This window comes from Vigna unguiculata, chromosome 3 (assembly GCF_004118075.2).
Source record: "Vigna unguiculata cultivar IT97K-499-35 chromosome 3, ASM411807v1, whole genome shotgun sequence".
NCBI classification, from domain to species: Eukaryota; Viridiplantae; Streptophyta; class Magnoliopsida; order Fabales; family Fabaceae; genus Vigna; species Vigna unguiculata.
This window is the reverse complement of record NC_040281.1, coordinates 52,730,097-52,747,625: the sequence shown is the minus strand read 5'-3', so window position 1 is coordinate 52,747,625 and position 17,529 is coordinate 52,730,097. Positions and strand designations below refer to the sequence as shown.

The 17,529-nt window shown below is 25.8% G+C and overlaps 1 protein-coding gene across 1 annotated transcript; it reads right to left on the bottom strand.

Moving 5' to 3' along the window:
* Nucleotides 1-4,842: 4,842 nt before the first annotated feature.
* Nucleotides 4,843-6,823, bottom strand: LOC114178048 (transcription factor MYB1R1-like). The gene is made up of 3 exons (XM_028063727.1): nucleotides 6,422-6,823; nucleotides 6,093-6,301; nucleotides 4,843-5,642 (listed from the first exon to the last, which is right to left on the bottom strand). The coding sequence occupies exons 1-3, from the start codon at nucleotides 6,678-6,680 to the stop codon at nucleotides 5,208-5,210; spliced, it is 903 nt and encodes a 300-aa protein (XP_027919528.1). The 5' UTR covers nucleotides 6,681-6,823; the 3' UTR covers nucleotides 4,843-5,207.
* Between the last annotated feature and the right edge of the window lie 10,706 nt (nucleotides 6,824-17,529).

The following is a 17,529-nucleotide window of genomic DNA, read 5'->3' as shown; positions in this document are numbered from 1 at the left end:
CATAGGATTGGTAAATGAGATAAATAATAGTTGGATTTGGATGCTAGATTACAAATTTGCAGATATCTGATTTGGTCTGAGTAAAGTTTTAATATTTATAAGGTTAAATATGTTTTTGTCATTTAATTTTTAGTAAATTTTGGAATTAGTCCATTTTAAAATTTTGGATCAATTTAGTTCTCCGTCTTTCAGAATACGTGAATTTAGTCATTTTAATCAAATTTTGTTATATTTATTTGATGTTTCATATGCATTTCAAGATTGTATTTGAGTTGTTCATATTGTTTGACGCATTTTTGTTTTAATGTTAAATCAAATATTATTGTAAAACGCGAATGAAATGTTAAATAAATTTAATAAAATTTGATTAAAATGACTAAATCCACATATTTCAAGATATAAATGACTAAATTGGTTTAAAATTTTTAAATAAACTAATTCCAAAATTCACTGAAAATTAAAGGATAAAAACATATTTAACCCATATTTATAAATTCATGTAAATATTTTAACTTTTAAAATTGACTTCAAATATAATATTATTTATTAAAATTTTAGAGTAAATTGTACAAAATTTTGGTTTATCACAAAAATAATTATCAAAATTACACATGAATAGTCAAAATAGATTTTTTTAAAACAAGTAATATAAATTTTTAACTTAAATATTTCGTTTGAATTAAACCGCAAGTCGAATCCGACTAGTCTAATAAATTAAATTATCAAATACAAAATTTAAAATATAAATCATACTAAATAGGTAAGTTGAATAATCATACCATATTTAAAATTAAAGATGATAAAAATATTTATGTTTGTTTGTATTGATGAATAAATTTCACAATGGATTATTGGTACCGTGAATATTTATTATCCGCATATAATAGTTAGCGAATATTTTAAAACATGTTTATAAAAAAGTTGGGTGCAAGTATCATATTATTTGTACTCTTAGATATGTATTTGTTATCCGAAAAAATTAAAATTAAAATTAAAATTTGTTAAATAAAATTTAATTTATATTTGATTAAATGAAATTTAAATTTAATTTATATATTATTTTATATTTTTTGTAATTTTAGTTAAATTTAATTTAAAAAATATTTTTTAAATATTTGTGGATATCCCACGGGTTAATCGCTTTAAACGGGTATTATGTAAATTTTTTCGTAGTAGACTAGATTGCGGTAAACATTATACGTGTCCAACCCAACTTGTTGTCATCATTATTCAAAATATTACACTCCCTCGCAACAAAATATGAGCATATCAAAATGATAAAAGAAAATCCTTCTATTTCAATATTTTATCATTTGTAGTTGTAATTTTAATGTATTTTCTCTAGAAAATATTTATATTTGAAAAATCAGATGAACTCAATTAAATAAAAAATAAATATAAAAACCAAAATAAATATTAAAAAAGTAATTTCAATTTAAATTAAAAAAAATTGGTTGGTTTGATTTTATTAACTCTCAAGCTTGTAATTAAAGAGAAACGTGTTTTAGAAAATAGAAAAGCTTCTACAACACCATTTTAAATAATATTTATAAATTTACAGTGAATTTCAGCGTTAAATTAGTCGAATTAGATTAACTTTTGTACTTAAAATCAACATAATCCTTGGTTCCCCTGCCAAACACGTCAAAATAGCACTTATAGTAAATTATTTTATTGTTAATAAACAAAATTTTGGTGAGAGGAGGAGGCACTACTTAATGGAGTAAACTAGAAATTAAATTATGAGTGGGAATGGGAATGGACATAAAATGACTGGTTAGGATACGAGTGCTTCACACTCTTCACGCAAATATCTCATCCTAATCTTAGGTTAAAATAATGAAACAATAATAGAAAAAAAAACTAAACTATTAAATCTATAATCAAAATTTTAAAGGATTTTGTTCTAGAAACGTGGTTATCATTTGTCTATCTATGCTATGCTATGCAATGTACTAGAATTTTAGAACCTTTGGTTTTTAAGACGAATGCGCTAAGCCACCACTAACGGACACAAATTCTACCATCTCCACTAAAATTCATATACTACCTCACTAAAAACAGTGTTGCTCACTAAATAAAACTTCAAACATATTTTTTATTCAATAAAGGTTAAAATCAACTTCATCTATTAAAAGTTTTATTACCAACAGTTTTACTTTTGTACGATGTCTGTATAAAATTTACGCTATTAATAGATCAGAAAATACTCTAAATAGTTTTTTTGATATAGTTATTACGGAACTGGTGATTTTATCTTTTTTTTTATTATAAATATGGGCATTTAAAAATTGCTGATTTTATTAACTACATTGAAGTATTGACAACATAATAACTATTTTTATGGGATCTTAATCCAATATAAAAAATAAAAAATTGCCAGCATAAGAGAAGTCCTTGTCCACAAGGTCTAGGTTAACTTCCAAAACATTTTACGGTAAGTAAGAAATGTAATATTAAAGGTTTAAATACATTATTTGGTTTTTATTTTTCTCCAATTTAGTTTTCATCTTTATTTTTTTGTTTTGTATTTAATTAAGTTCTTATTTTTGTTAAATTTTGGTTAATTTGATCTTTTTACGTACGATTTTAAGTAATTAACTTTTTTTAAAACGTACATGTCAACTCTTGATTTTTAAAATTTTTAAAAATTTTTATTTTTAATTTTTAAAAATTTGTTCACATGTTAAATCATAATTGTGTCATGTGTCGATTTGTGATTGTGTTATTTTTTTTGTTCAATTTAGTTTTTATAGTTGTTATTTTTGTTCAATTTAGTGTCTATATTTGTTATTTTTTAATTTCATCTAAATTTTGGTTAAAATTAATCATTTTTATCCCTTTCAAATTGACACCAAATTTAAAATCTTTTATATAATGTTTTCTTTTAATATTTATATTCTAAAAATATTGATACCTTTAAAATTGATATTTAAAAATATTAGAAATATTTTAGAAAAGTAAATTAGTATTTATAAAATTAACATTTAAATATAAAACATTTTGGATTTTAATATTTAAAATGAAACAAAAATATTAAATATTTTATATTATTTTAGATTTAAATGTCATTTTTACAAATGTTAATATATATTTTTAAAATATTTAATAATTATATTTTAATAATATTTTAAATAATTATATTCTATTTAACAATTGATCTAAGAATTATATTTAATTAATTATTAAATATAATAATTTATAATTGACTTTCAAAAATAATTAATAATAGTGTCAATTTTAAAAATAAATATGATATTTATAAAAAAATAAATTTTGTCTCAATTTGGAAAGGAAAAAATTGCTCTAATTTAACAAAAAATGAGACTAGATTGAACAAAAATAACGAATATAGTGATTAAATTGAACAAATAATGAATATCAGGACTAAATTAAACAAAAAATAATACAATCACAAACTGACATGTGGCACTAATATTGACACGTGATACAATTATAACTTGACACGTGGATAAATTTTTGAGATTAAAAAATTTTAAAAATAAAAATAAAAATTAAAAGAATAAAAAAATTTAAAAAGTTAAGAAAACGCTAACATATGGTATGTAATGTTCAAAAAGCATTAACTATTTAAACACCGTAGTAAAAAGGATCAAATTGATCCAAATTTGACAAAAATAAGTACTTAATCGAACACAAAAAAAAAGAAAAAATAGAACTGTTAATTTTGATGTACCAATATTTCACAACCAATATTATTTTTTCTTATGAAAATCATAAAAAACATTACAGATACACTTAATCAGCTACAAGAACCAAATTGAACAAATACAACAAAAATAAGGATCAAATGTATATTTAAACTAATATTAAAATATAAACTTGGCCGCTAGTCAGAAGCTAAAATTATATCTACTAAAATAGGGTCAAGTATTCGAAAAATTGTTTAAAAGATAAAATCAAGTCATTTGAATTTTTTAACTTTAATAATTGCAAATATGTATATTAAATTTACACAATCTTCTTTACTTAAATTCGCCTTAGCAATTATATTGAGATATATAGCGGTGTGGGTGGGGGGGATTGGTGGGGTTGCGAAGGAGGATATGCGGTTTTCGGACAAAACAAATAAATACAAAGATACTTAGTGGCTGGTATTTTTTTATTTTATTTATAAAAAGGAAAAATTATACTTAAGTTAAATATCACTATCTTCATCGTTTTAAAATAGAAAGTTATCTTTATCAAATTCTTAAAAAAAATAAAAAAAACACCAACTTCTTTCATATGGTAGGGGGATTGGTGGGGTTGCGAAGGAGGATATGCAGTTTTCGGACAAAACAAATAAACACAAAAATACTTAGTGGCTGGTTTTTTTTAATTTAATTTATAAAAAGGAAAAATTATACTTAAGTTAAATCACTATCTTTATAGTTTTAAACTAGAAATTTATCTTTATCAAATTCTTAAAACAATATAAAAAACACCAACTTCCTTCATATTGTTAATGAAATGGAACCTATTTTTCCTATGTTAATAAAACGATACTTAGTATTTTATTTTATTTAAAATAAAATATTGACAAAAGCTTAGATAAAAAAAATTATGAAAATCTTTTATTTATAAAAAACTTTACTTCTAACTTTTTATAATTTATAATTAAATTTGAATACAGCATTATTATTTTCTAAATAGAGAAGTGAGTAGTTTGGACAAAAAGGATGAGGCATAACGGAAGTAGGCGTAAGTACGCAAATTGGTGATAAGAAAAACGTGCCCAAACTGCTATAACACCTAACAGGAATGACACACGCTACCAACCTTCAAAGTTCAGACCCAACTTGATAATATTATCCCCAAAAGAGCCATAAACCACTCGTCTGTGCGGTCCATATCTAACTATTAATGCATTATCAGTAAAGAACAGAGAGGATTTTGTTATTTCCAGTTACTTCAACTACAAACATAAATGACCAAATAAACCAGAATCTAAAGTCATACATTAATTAACATAAGCAAACAAGAAGAAGAAACAGGACAGGACCTTTCCCGGGTCTGTACAAGGAACAGAAGGATCAAATTCAGTCACTTAAAACTTGCCTTCTCAAATCCATCGCCCTTTCCTTCAACATCTCTCACTTTTTCACCTACCAAAAGGACAGGAGACCAGAGATGAACATATCAGATTAACCTGTGAATCCAAGATACTCTAGACAAGGACCTTGACACAATCACAGTCGTCTTCCTTAAGCAACACTAATGATGCTATCTCCATTGCTGAAACATGGCATGGCATGTAAACCAGAATGTCTTGATGATGTTTGCCTTTGGTCAGAAGAGAAGGATAGCCCCAAGGACAGTGTGGGTGGGTCAACAGCAGAGCTAGAACTTGGGGTGATGATATCAGACACTGTGGAGGCTTTAGGATCTGCGACAACAGGAATTGAATGGACCAGATTGATCGGCACATTGTGTTCTATGTTTCCTTGTCCTAGTGTGAGCTCTTCTAATGGTTTTCCACCTTGGACTGCAATCACCCCAGAACCAACCCCAAATTGATAAACTGGCATCATAGGAAATCCACTTTTGTTAGTTTCAGGAACTGCTGGGCACACAGGTTGCGAATGAGACAGGGTGTCTTGATTCTGGACCTGTTCTTCCTCCATTGGAATTGCAGAGACCTGGCACAAAAATTGATAAAATCATGAATATTTTGTCACTCCAAATTCCAATCCAGGTTTGAAAAGGTTTTAGCTCCAGTCAGATCAACTATTACACAGGAGACAAAATCCCTAAATCCATTTTTATAACCACTCATGCAAACATTCATTTCCACAACCAAAGGAATTTCATAACAAGATACACAAGATCGCGGCAGCTTCTTTGCTTCTCTCTCAAATCCCTAAAATGGAAGGAGTAATAATATTCAACACACACTATTGCCTAGAACTTTAAGAAATACCTGAGAAAATATGTCATTTTGTAAGATCATAATGCTCTGTTGATTAGGAGTATAACTAATTGAACATGAATAACACCAAAAGCATCTCAGTATTTTTTTATGTAGGGAGACTGATTAAGAAATTAATTTGAAGCAATTATTTTAAGAAATGCGGTGACGAAATTATTACAGTGTCGGTGGTGATGTCAAATAGGCTAGATCTACGGCGACGGCGATTCAGGTTGCTTCTTCGGAGGAAGTACTTCTGAGCATGGCTCGCAACCTGCGTCGGAGTTCGCGTTTTCACGTAGTTTTTGGAGATTCCTCTCCAATCACCTTTCCCTACCTTCTGCAATCCAACCAAAAACAGTTTGTGTTCTTCCTCCGTCCACGGAACTCCTACTCATCAACACAATCTCAATTAATCCATCCGAATCACCGGTTATGCGATCAAACAAACTAGAGAAATTATATTAAAATTGAAAAAATGACACAATCGATCAAATAAACAGATCGAACCTCGCTTCCGCTCGCGCTCGCGCTGACGGCCGGTGTTATGAGGAACAGCGTCATCGGCTGAGGCATAATCAGCAGCTGCGAGAACATCCTTTTTGTTATTGTTACTGTTGCTGCTGTTGTTAGAATCATGTGGATGCTCGTACTGTGAGAGGTTGTTCATACTGACGCTCTTCCTCATGGAATCGACGACGACTCGAACCCCGAACAGCATGATCTCGCCGGAGGCGACGGAGTCTGTAGCGGCACAGGCCCGAGACATGATCGGATCGGAAGGTGATTATGGTTAGTGTGAGTCAGATAGAATCGGGTCCGTACAACGGGAGTCTGTGAGTCGCTAAAAGGAAGAGAGGAGAGGAAGGATATGAAGGAGAGAGAAGTTGGGATCGAAGGTGAGAAGGTGAGTGCGTGGTGTTTAATACAACAGAGTTTCAGACGGCAATGAGGTGGCAACCATGTGGAGCATATTTTTTTAAAAATTAAATTAAATATTTATTTTTAAAAACTTAATTGAAACATTTATAGACACATAGATAAGTTATTTTTTTATATTTTTATTTTTTTTCTTTAATAATTCTGAATTAAATTTTAGGCTATTATTTATCCACGCATTGGAAAGTAACTTTTGTACATTTAAGGTAAAATTATGAATTATTTTACAACAACATTGCACCTCAACATGTTAGCTTCACTCATTAAATTCATTTCTATTTTTCTATTTAGTAACATGTCAACTGGTAATATATTATTACCCAAAAAGTTAAAGTTACAGAATAACTATACAGGAAATTAATTTTTAATATTACGACAACCATGCAAATAAAATCAGATTCACAGTCATTTTGATTCTCAAAAGGTTAATTCATTATCACTTGGGTCTCGTAAGGTATTAAAAAAATAAGTTTAATAGTATTTTGACTCAATGTTCTTATATTTTTCAAAAAAAGTTAGTGTGGTCTTTTTTTTTGTTAGCATTAGTGTGCTTAGAAGATGCTGAGTTGACATATATGATAGTACAATTATTTTTTTTTATATGAGTTTATTCTTCAATCCCATAACGAACTAGTGAAAGAACGTTAACATTGATTATCAAATCTATATAAAAAATATAAGAATCATATTAAATAAAAAAAACACATTAACTCATTACTACAAATATAAAAAAAAACTTATTAGAAGAACTTTTCTTTATCAATTTTATATACGTACATATTTTTTTCAGTTTAAATCTAACTAGTTTTATTGATTCATTTATACAAACAAATAATTCATAATTTATACAAGTTACACAATTAATAATGTGATTTTTTTTTATCAATTTGTTTATGTGTATGTTCTTCTTTTACTGCTTTTATCCTTATAAATACAATCAAATTTTATTGATTAAGATGATAGCTAATATTATGTAATTATAACATTATAGAAATTAATAAAAAAAATTATTTTTATAATTATTTTTTCCTTTTATGTACGCATTTTTTATAATTTCAACGTGAATTGTAGTACTCAACCGATTTAAAAATTTTAATCGAATTTTTACTGTTAATTATTTTTTTTAATTTAATAACGTTGTTTTATATAATTGACGTTATTATTTTGTCATATTATATTATTAAATCTTTTATTAAATATAATTTTATAGTTTTATAGTTTTATATTTTTATAATTTTATAATTAATTTTTATGATTTATTATCATAAAAAAGTGAAAAACTAATCTTTTCATCAATTCTTCTAAAGTTAATAAATTTATCATATATGACAACGACTGAAAGAATATATAAAGATTGTTGGGAAGAACTATGGGGTATAAAATTGAAACGTAAGATAAGCATCTTGTACAAATATATGTTTGATGAAATACAAGAAAGATATAGAAAATAAAGTAACCCTTGGGTTGGTTTACTGTGTTCATTTATCTTACATGGTAATACATTGATTTTAATCACAGGTGTGATATTAAAAAATATATAATATAACATAATAAAAGATTGTTTATTAGTATTTAGTGTACAATGTTGATAATGAAATTTTTAATGTTATAGAAATCAAAGATTAGAGTACACTTTACAGCCAATCCCGGCCTGTTAATAGCATCGATTCTATGAAAAGAGTCGACAATGTAAATTGTGTGTTCGATTCCCAACCACACATGTCGCAAACTAATTGGATTTTAAGATAGTAAAAGTCGTAGTAACATGAACAAGAAAAAAAAATGTTGTTACAAAGATCCACAAGTTATGCTATAACCTAGGATCAGGAACTTTGTATTTTAAGGATGATGAATTAAAAAGGCTGCACGTTACCATAAAGTATAATATGATATAACTATGATAGAATATATTTGTAATTTCTATTTTGAATTTTGACATAGTTTAGATTTTAAAAGTAAATAAAATATGTTATTTTTATTTGATTGTTTGTTAGCATTCCGAAATCGGATGAAACAAGATGTCCAAAAAAAATTGTTAGGATAGACTCTAATTGATATCATGTTAGGAGTGAGTTTTAAGTCTAACTCAACCCCACAAAATCAACTTATAAAGTGAAGTCTGCATTCCATTTATATATTGTGAATTAGTCTTATCTCTAGTCGATGTAAGACTTTCAACAAACACATTTTAAATTAGATGTTAGTTTAAAATATTGTTTAACATATAAAATAATTGATATAGTTGGATTAAGTAAATTAAATTTATTCATTTTTTAAATTTTAAAATTAAAATATATTAAAATTTGAAAAGAAAAATAGTTCAAATTTCACATTTAAATTTAAAAATTATAAAGCATGTATATTTGACAAAGGAGGAGATGAAAATGTGAATAGAATCTAAAGAGTAAAGAAGAAGAGATATTATCCAAAATAGAGTGTGGAAGTAGGTGACAAATTCACAGCAGAAGCATTTTGTAATATGCAGTGATGGAAGTGGGACACATGGGCTTTATATATCTTTATATCTTGTACAATATTTAATAGAAGCCACATGCATCTATTCAACAAAACTAAATCACAAATCTTCATCCATCAGATCAATGGTCAACCTTACACTATTCTCCGCAACTTACCTATTATTTTAATTAACACTATATATTAAGTGGATATTAAACTAAACCCACCTGATACCCACCTCAAGAGTTGGGTAGTGATGGCAAATGCATTATATCAATTATTATAACGTTTTTCAAAGATATATAATTCTGAATATTAATTAATTTATGGAAGATTTTTTGTTATGTGTGGACGCAGGTGTATATAATAAAAGATATTATTATGATATGGTGGTGGGGTGCAAGGAGGAATGGAGGATAAGAGAGGGATAAGGCTTTGTGGGGTTCCATTATCTCTTTCGATCACATTTTGTCCTTTTTTTTCTTTTTTCTTTTTCCTTCTCTTCCCTTCCCACCCACAATTCTTGACTCTATGTGTATTTTCAGTAACATCACAACTTTATTCAAAATAAAAAACATTCTTCTAATTTTCTTTTAACTTCTCTTTCCCTCAGAAAAATCTAGAACACATGCTCTATTTATATCGAGTCCACATCTTTCCTTGTCTTTTTTCTTCTATACTCCTCTAAAATAATATTTTTAAGCAGGAAATTTTAATTTAACACAATTATTATAAATGAATTTTGTATCACTTTTATAATATTATAATAAAAATACAAATGCATGTCTGTTCATTTAACTTATCTGTGAAGTTTTTGGCATAAAGTATTAAATTCAATATAATTTGAAGGTGCACTTAAAAAGTACTAAAAAAGGAATAAATTGTCTAAATTAGTATATTTGATGCAAACACAAAGCTTAGTATAGTGTAACTTTTAAACTACGTGATAACATATGTATATAAAATTTTTGAATTTGAAGTGATATACGTACTTACCACTGAGGACAAGAGACTGTCATGTCCATCTGTAATATAAATATATATATATATATATATATATATATATATATATATATATATATATTTTAAATTATGGATGTTTTAAGAATATAGTCATAGTCAATAATAGATTATTGAGTTTGTTTGTATCTAGATTCAATTACTCACTTCTGTTTTCATTATAAAATATAATTTTATCATATTTATATTATTTTATATGATGATAATTGTTTTAATAAACTCCTGTAATTAAAATTTAAAATTTATTATCTTAATGAAAGTTATGATAATGATGCATACATATTTTATAATTTTTTACTAAATTATTTTTTATAAGGTGTGATGGTATTATTTAAATACACATAGAGATATAATTTATATTTTTACTTACATTATATTTATGGTTCAAATAATTGTTGTATGAGAAAAAAGTTCCTAGTTCTTTTAATGTAAATTGTTTTTTATTAGAAAACATTATAGTAAGAATATTACAGTTTTATAGTTATACTGGAGTTGATTTCTTTATTAAAGAAAGGAAAACATTCAAAAGTACAATTTATTATTTAATTTTAAATTTTGCCTTTATATTAAGTTATAGGGGAAATAAGCATATCTATGTGGTTTGCCCTACTTCTTGAAACTGATTTTTGATGCAATTTTACATAATTAAACATACTTTACTAAAGGTGATCAGGACTGGATCATATCACATGTTTTAAAATGTGTATATAATTAATATGTAATTGATCATAATGTTAAATGACCGTAGATCTGTCATTTTGTTCCATCAATTAATCATATGCTATTATTTCATAACCGATTATTTTTTAGTTAAATATATTTTTTAATTTTTAATTTTTAGTGAAAATTAGAATATTTTTTTTAAAATTTTAATTTAATTTAGTTCTTAAACTTTAAATTTATATGAATTTAAAATTTGATCATTTTAACATAATTTTTTTAAATATTTTATATTTTAAATATGTTTTAAGATAATATTTAAATTATTTATGACGTTTCATATATTTCTTGTTTAATATTAAATAAGAAATACATTTAAAACGTTAATAAAATTTAAATATTTAACAAAAATTTACTTAAAAAGATTAATAATTTATGTAATTTTAAAGTTAAAAAACTAAATTACACTAAAATTTATAAAAGAGACTAATTTAAATTTTATCTAAAAATTGAAGAAAAAAAATATATTTAACTCATTATTTTTTATCATTTAAAACATTAAACACTCACGAGTGAGTGGTAGATTGAACCGAAAATTTATTGAAAACATGCACTAAGGATATATAGATGTTGGAAATAAGACAATAATACATTTTAGTAAAGATCAGTGGAAGAATTTTGAGAAAAAAAAAGAGAGAGGATGTGTTTGCAATCAAACAAAATTTATTAAAAAATTGTTTTAATTTATATTAAGGACATACTGACTAATGCACTTTCAATTTTAACTTTATATTAAGATCAACTTGCATATGAAGCATGTCAAACAAATAAGAAATACTATAACGAATCAATTGTCAAGATTGAGTGCGACACTAGTTTTTTTTTATGTATTTTATTTTTAAAATAATTTTGAAAAATTAGCTTTTGTTAGTTTATTCTAGAAATAGTTATAAGGTGAAAAAACAAATATTTTTATATGTAATTTTTTAGTTAATCCGAGATTTTTTTTAACAAATTCATGGATATATATAAATTTTAGCTTACTAGAGCATTTAAATTTTTGTAGTCCTATTTTTCTGTAAGATTGTTCTCTTTATTTATATAAAAATGGAATAACAAATACATTTGTTTGAAAAAAAATAATATTCAATTCAAAATTAAAATATAATTACCCCTTTTAATTCAAAATTTTAAAATATGTTATTTTATAAGTATTCATAAGCTCTTTTATGAAATTTATTGACTTTATTTGTATATAAATTTACATATTTGAGTATATAATGAAATGCGTTATGTTATAGACATGATAGGATGAATGTAGAAGGTTTCTTAGATACAAAGAAAATGAGCGAAACCAGCGAAACTGGTCTATGCTCGCACATAGAATAAACATTTCAATTTGCAACTTCTTTATTTCACTTTTTTTTTCTTTTTTCTTTTCTCTTTTAGGCTGAGTTTGTTATAGCATGGGATGAGGGAGAAGATATCATGGAAGATAGAGGAATCAACTATGGTGGTTTCATTGAAAAATAAAAGAAATAAAAAAGAAACCACCATAGTTGTTTGCGGTAATATACACTGTAAAAGAAACCACCCAATAATACCATGTATTATTACTGTAACGCAAAAAATGTTGTAAGAAGGTAATATACACCAGTGGAAAAGGTAGATGATGCCTTTATATTACATAATACATAACAACATTACATGAGTAATGGGTGTTAGTTTTAGTATATAAATAATTTGGATTTACACTTTTTATAATTTTAAAATACAAAAGATATGTTATAAATTAATGATTGTCCATTGATTGTTAATGTGTGAATCCAAATTTTCTAATTAGAGACCAATTATTATGGTAGCCAAAACCTGGTAACTAGTTAGTGACAAATTTAAAAATCAATTCATAATTGAAACTATTTTAATTATCAATTTAGAAACCAATTATATATATACACTACACTTCCGTAACTTTATACAAACTTGTACGAGACCCTTGAGTAGACAGACAGACCCTTTTCGTCAGTTTTGATTTGTTGTCATCTTTTCCATTACTTTTTTATGTTTTTTATTTTTCACATTCTAATAATGATAAATAAATAAAAACAATTAAAAATATTATTTTAATAAAATGATAATATTTATAATATAATGTTTGTGGTATTATTGGGTATTTGGGACGACTATAGGATTGCTCAGACCGGTCTGGAAAAACATAATTATGCAAAATTAGATTCTGCAAAATTATACATACTTGTTGGTCAAGTTGGTGCTCGTTGAGCGAATGTAAAGTCAGGGGAGTTTCTAACTTGGTAGTCACTGAGCAAGAATACACTCGCTAAGGAAATTCAACCTAAGGACTTACTGATTTGGGAGTCGCTGGTCAAGTATCTGCTCGCTGAGCGAATACAAAGTCAAGAGCTTACTGACTTGGGAGTTACTGATTGAGTATCTACTCGCTGAGCGAATCCAAAGTCAGAGAGGTTACTGACTTTATAGTCGCTGGTTGAGAACGCCTTTGTAGAACGAATTTTGGAGGAATTTACCTCTGTGAGTTCCAATGATTCACTCGCTAAGCGAGCAATTTGATCGTTGGATGAGTTGGTATTTGTGCACTTTTGGCCTAGCGAGTGGATGGTTACGCTGAGCGAATGTATCAGAGTCTAGTCATTATTATATGCTCAATTTTGATGTCTTATGGCTAATGTGAATTACTACTTATGAAATAATTGGTATATGAGATTAAATTGAGAATGGTTGATACTAATTCAAGGACGATTAGTTGTAAGTGTATGCATTAATATATGGATTCAATTGAAAGTTATCTTGACACTCTAATAATCATTCAATTCTCAAGTAGAGAAGGATGGGGTATATGATGAGAGGAACATGAGGTCCTAGTCTACAAACTTTACTTTGACCAAAGACGTTTATAGACTAACCTTATGTGTGGTAGAGTGAAACTTATTGACAATGACTCTGTAGAGTAATATAGGCCACTATAAATACATAATTTGCTAGAATTCGATACCAATGCATGTATCTAGATAATTGAGCCATGTATGAGTATTTGTATAGAATAGGATAGTGTTCGTTCATGATTGTTATGTTTGGCTATGTATTATTAAATAATTGTATTCTTTAAATGGTTAAACCTTTTGTTTATTAACTTACTATTTTTCTCTATGTATTTTTGTTTTGTCTTGTGTTCTTATCTACAATGATCACATGATTAGTGAGTAGGTGAAGATGTAGTTAGATCACTCAAAGAGAAAGAAGATGCAACTTTCTTTTAGTATTTAGAATCCTTTGTACATATATATTTTGAAAACTCTAATTCTGTAGTTTGATCAAGTATAAACTTACATTTGTGTTACAATTTTTCTTATTCCTCATTTATTTTTTTTTAAGAATAGTGAACAATTCACTAACTTTAATTTCCTCCATTTTCTTTGTTAGGAAGAATTTGTTAACACTCCATTTTTTAGTAATTTTCTTTTCTAAAAGTTTTCTTTTAATTTAAATAAATGTATTTTTGTCTCTATTTAATTAATTTTTGTTGAATGTTTAGAAAAATAGAATTTTGGTAAAGTTATGTTAAAAAAAAATTAAGAGGATTTTAACGCATTTAGTTTATACTTTTTATATCTCCTTTTTTAATAAAGCTTTGTTTGCCAAATATGAATTAACAAGACAACGGTTAAATGAAATTTTAAATATAAACTAAAAAAGATTTTTGTGTGTAAAAATATTGATCTACAAATATTTCAAATTGTAATAATATTGACCCAAAAATCTGTGCTCAAGAATAGAGTTATCTGATAATCAAAGATTTTGCTCATAAACAGAGTTATATGATAATCTGGTGTGAATCTTAATAGGAATAATAGACTAGTTTCAATCCTATGTGTGAATCTTAATAGGAATAATAGACTAGTTTCAATCCTATGTTAAATATACACTTTTGACATTTTTCTTTTTTGAGAATAGAGACACAAATCAGTATTATTTTAAAAAAATATAGTTTTTTTTAATCTTTTATTTATATGTAATGTGTTAAAAAGAAAAATTCGTCTATACAATTTTAAAATGTGTGTGAAAAAAGAATTATAATTACTCTATATAAATAGTAAGTATCAAATCTAAATTTAATTTAAAAATATTAGTTCTTTAAAAGTATTAGTTAATTAATATCCATTCATATCACTAACACCAGTATAACGTGAGTTCACTTTTTATTTTATAGTAATATAAAATAATAAAACCATAATTACAAAAAACAATGTTTACTTAATTTGTAAATAATTTTTTTATTTAAAAAATATATAATTTTAAAGAAAAAAAATTCAAATAAAAAAAATAATTCCTTGAACAATAAATTTAATAAATTAATTATTTTAATTAAAAAAATGATCGAGTTAAAGATAAAACTAGAGAACTGAACCAAAGAATAAATTTCTTTTATATAATATTTATATAATAGTATTGATATTGATTTATAATAGTGCTATATATAGAAAGAAAATCCAAAAATTTAATTAATGTTACAATTATATGTTATATGTTAGTATATGTTTAAATCAATAATTATATTATGAAATGACTAAATCCTAAACTAATTAAAACATATTTATTACTGTGCCAAGTTGATCAAAGTGCCTTTACATATGTATTCTCTCACTAATTCAACAAAGACGACTATTTAGCTACTGAAAACTAAGGACATGAGGAAGATGAAAAGAAAAAAAATGAAAGAAGAATGATTTTGAAAAAATCATCTTAATTTTATAAAAATAACATTAAATATAGAGAAATGTCAAATAAAAAAATTTAGCATCAAACCAAAATTTCCTATCAAATTTACTGTTTTTTTTATTTCAAAAAACCTATCTGTTCTATGTAAATTCTTAATTTAATTAATTATTATTGACATTGTCACACAAAAATTTGTGATATTATAATAATTACGATAATAAAACAGTGAAAATGATATTTTGACACCGAAAAAGTAGTTACGTTCATCTGATACTTTTTAAGTAAAAATATATTATTACTTTATAATCTTTCTTTTTTACATGAAAATACTAAATTGAACCAATTAATAATAAAAAATTAAATTAAATTAAACTAAAAAATTAAAAGAATTAAAGAACTAATAATTATACTTAAAAGAAAAAGATAAAGAGAAAATGTACTAAGATGGGTGTCAAGTAGCCTTAATCACTTTGTTTCCCTTTTGAGTTTGAACTAAAGTTGCTGAAGAAAAGATATAAAGCAGGTCAATGACAGCTACAATCTCAGATCCTCACTGTTCAAACAATTGTGTATAAACCCTCCTGCACGATCATCACCGTAGATTTACTCTACAATTTCATTTATTGTCTAAACAACTAATGCTACTTTTGGTTGGGTAAAAACTAAAAAAAAGGAAAATGTAGATGCTTTTTATTAGATTAAAAAAATACATTTCAGTTGTTTTTTTTTCTGAGAGTATATAAATAAAGTGATTTTAATAATATATAAAAATGAGTTGTGCTTTAGGTAGTTTATTAAAGATATAGATTGATTTTTTCTTAGTGACTAATATAAAAAAAAACATTTTACTTTAAGAATAAGCTATGATTTGATTTTGGCGAGAAACTACTTAAAAAAAGTCTTAAAAAATAAAATGTTTTCAATTCTGATTTTACAAATCAAACAAACCTCAATGTTATTTTCCCTCGAAAAAAAAAGGTTAAAAGCAAAATGGGTAGTTCAGTTAAGTACTTAAAGAATCTTGAAGATTTATTACTCTATTTATTCCCTACTTGTTTTTGTGTATGCAAATAATATATTTTTGGGGTAATCATCTTATCTTTTTTATCCTTATTTTAGTCCTAATTAAAGGAAGTGTAAAGGTCTCTATCAGCACAAGGAATCCAAATTTAAAATGAATGGAGGAAATTTCACATGGCTCTCATCACACATCATGTAAGAGATTACAACAATATATGTAGCTAAATAAATACTGAAAGGCTATATTGTGAAAGATTTGGTTTTTAAAAGAAAATGATGTACTTAGAAATTAAGCGACGGACCAAGTTAAAAGTCTACTGTGGGCCATCCACTCCGATCCTACTTTAACACAACACATTGTATTGTGCCACAATTCTACGTGTCACTTATTCTCAGGGTTTTCTCATTCACTGAACTCAAACATCTTCTTTCATACAACCCTAAATCTCATACCAGATCAAAAAATATATTTTCTTAAGTACTCAATTTCATTCTCATGTCAGATCTTTCTGCCGGGGTAAACATGAATGAAACATACGTAAGAGAGAGAAACGGGAAATGTAAACTCCATAGTTTTATCTGCAAGATTATGGCAAGGTTTGAAAATTTTATTTAAAACCGATTTTTGACTAAGAAGAAAAGATTTAATTATGTACAATTTTAATTATTTGAGTAATTTTTTATTTTATTTATTAAAATAAATACTTTGTAGTTATAATTTTTAATTGTAACTTAAATAATTATACAGAGTCATCGGGCAGACTCTG

Coding starts and splice junctions, on each gene's coding strand:
- LOC114178048 (XM_028063727.1), bottom strand. CDS start 6,680: ATGTCTCGGGCCTGTGCCGCTACAGACTCCGTCGCCTCCGGCGAGATC. Junction 6,302..6,421: donor CGAGCGCGAGCGGAAGCGAG/GTTCGATCTGTT, acceptor GTTGATGAGTAG/GAGTTCCGTGGACGGAGGAA. Junction 5,643..6,092: donor TTGACATCACCACCGACACT/GTAATAATTTCG, acceptor TTTTTGTGCCAG/GTCTCTGCAATTCCAATGGA.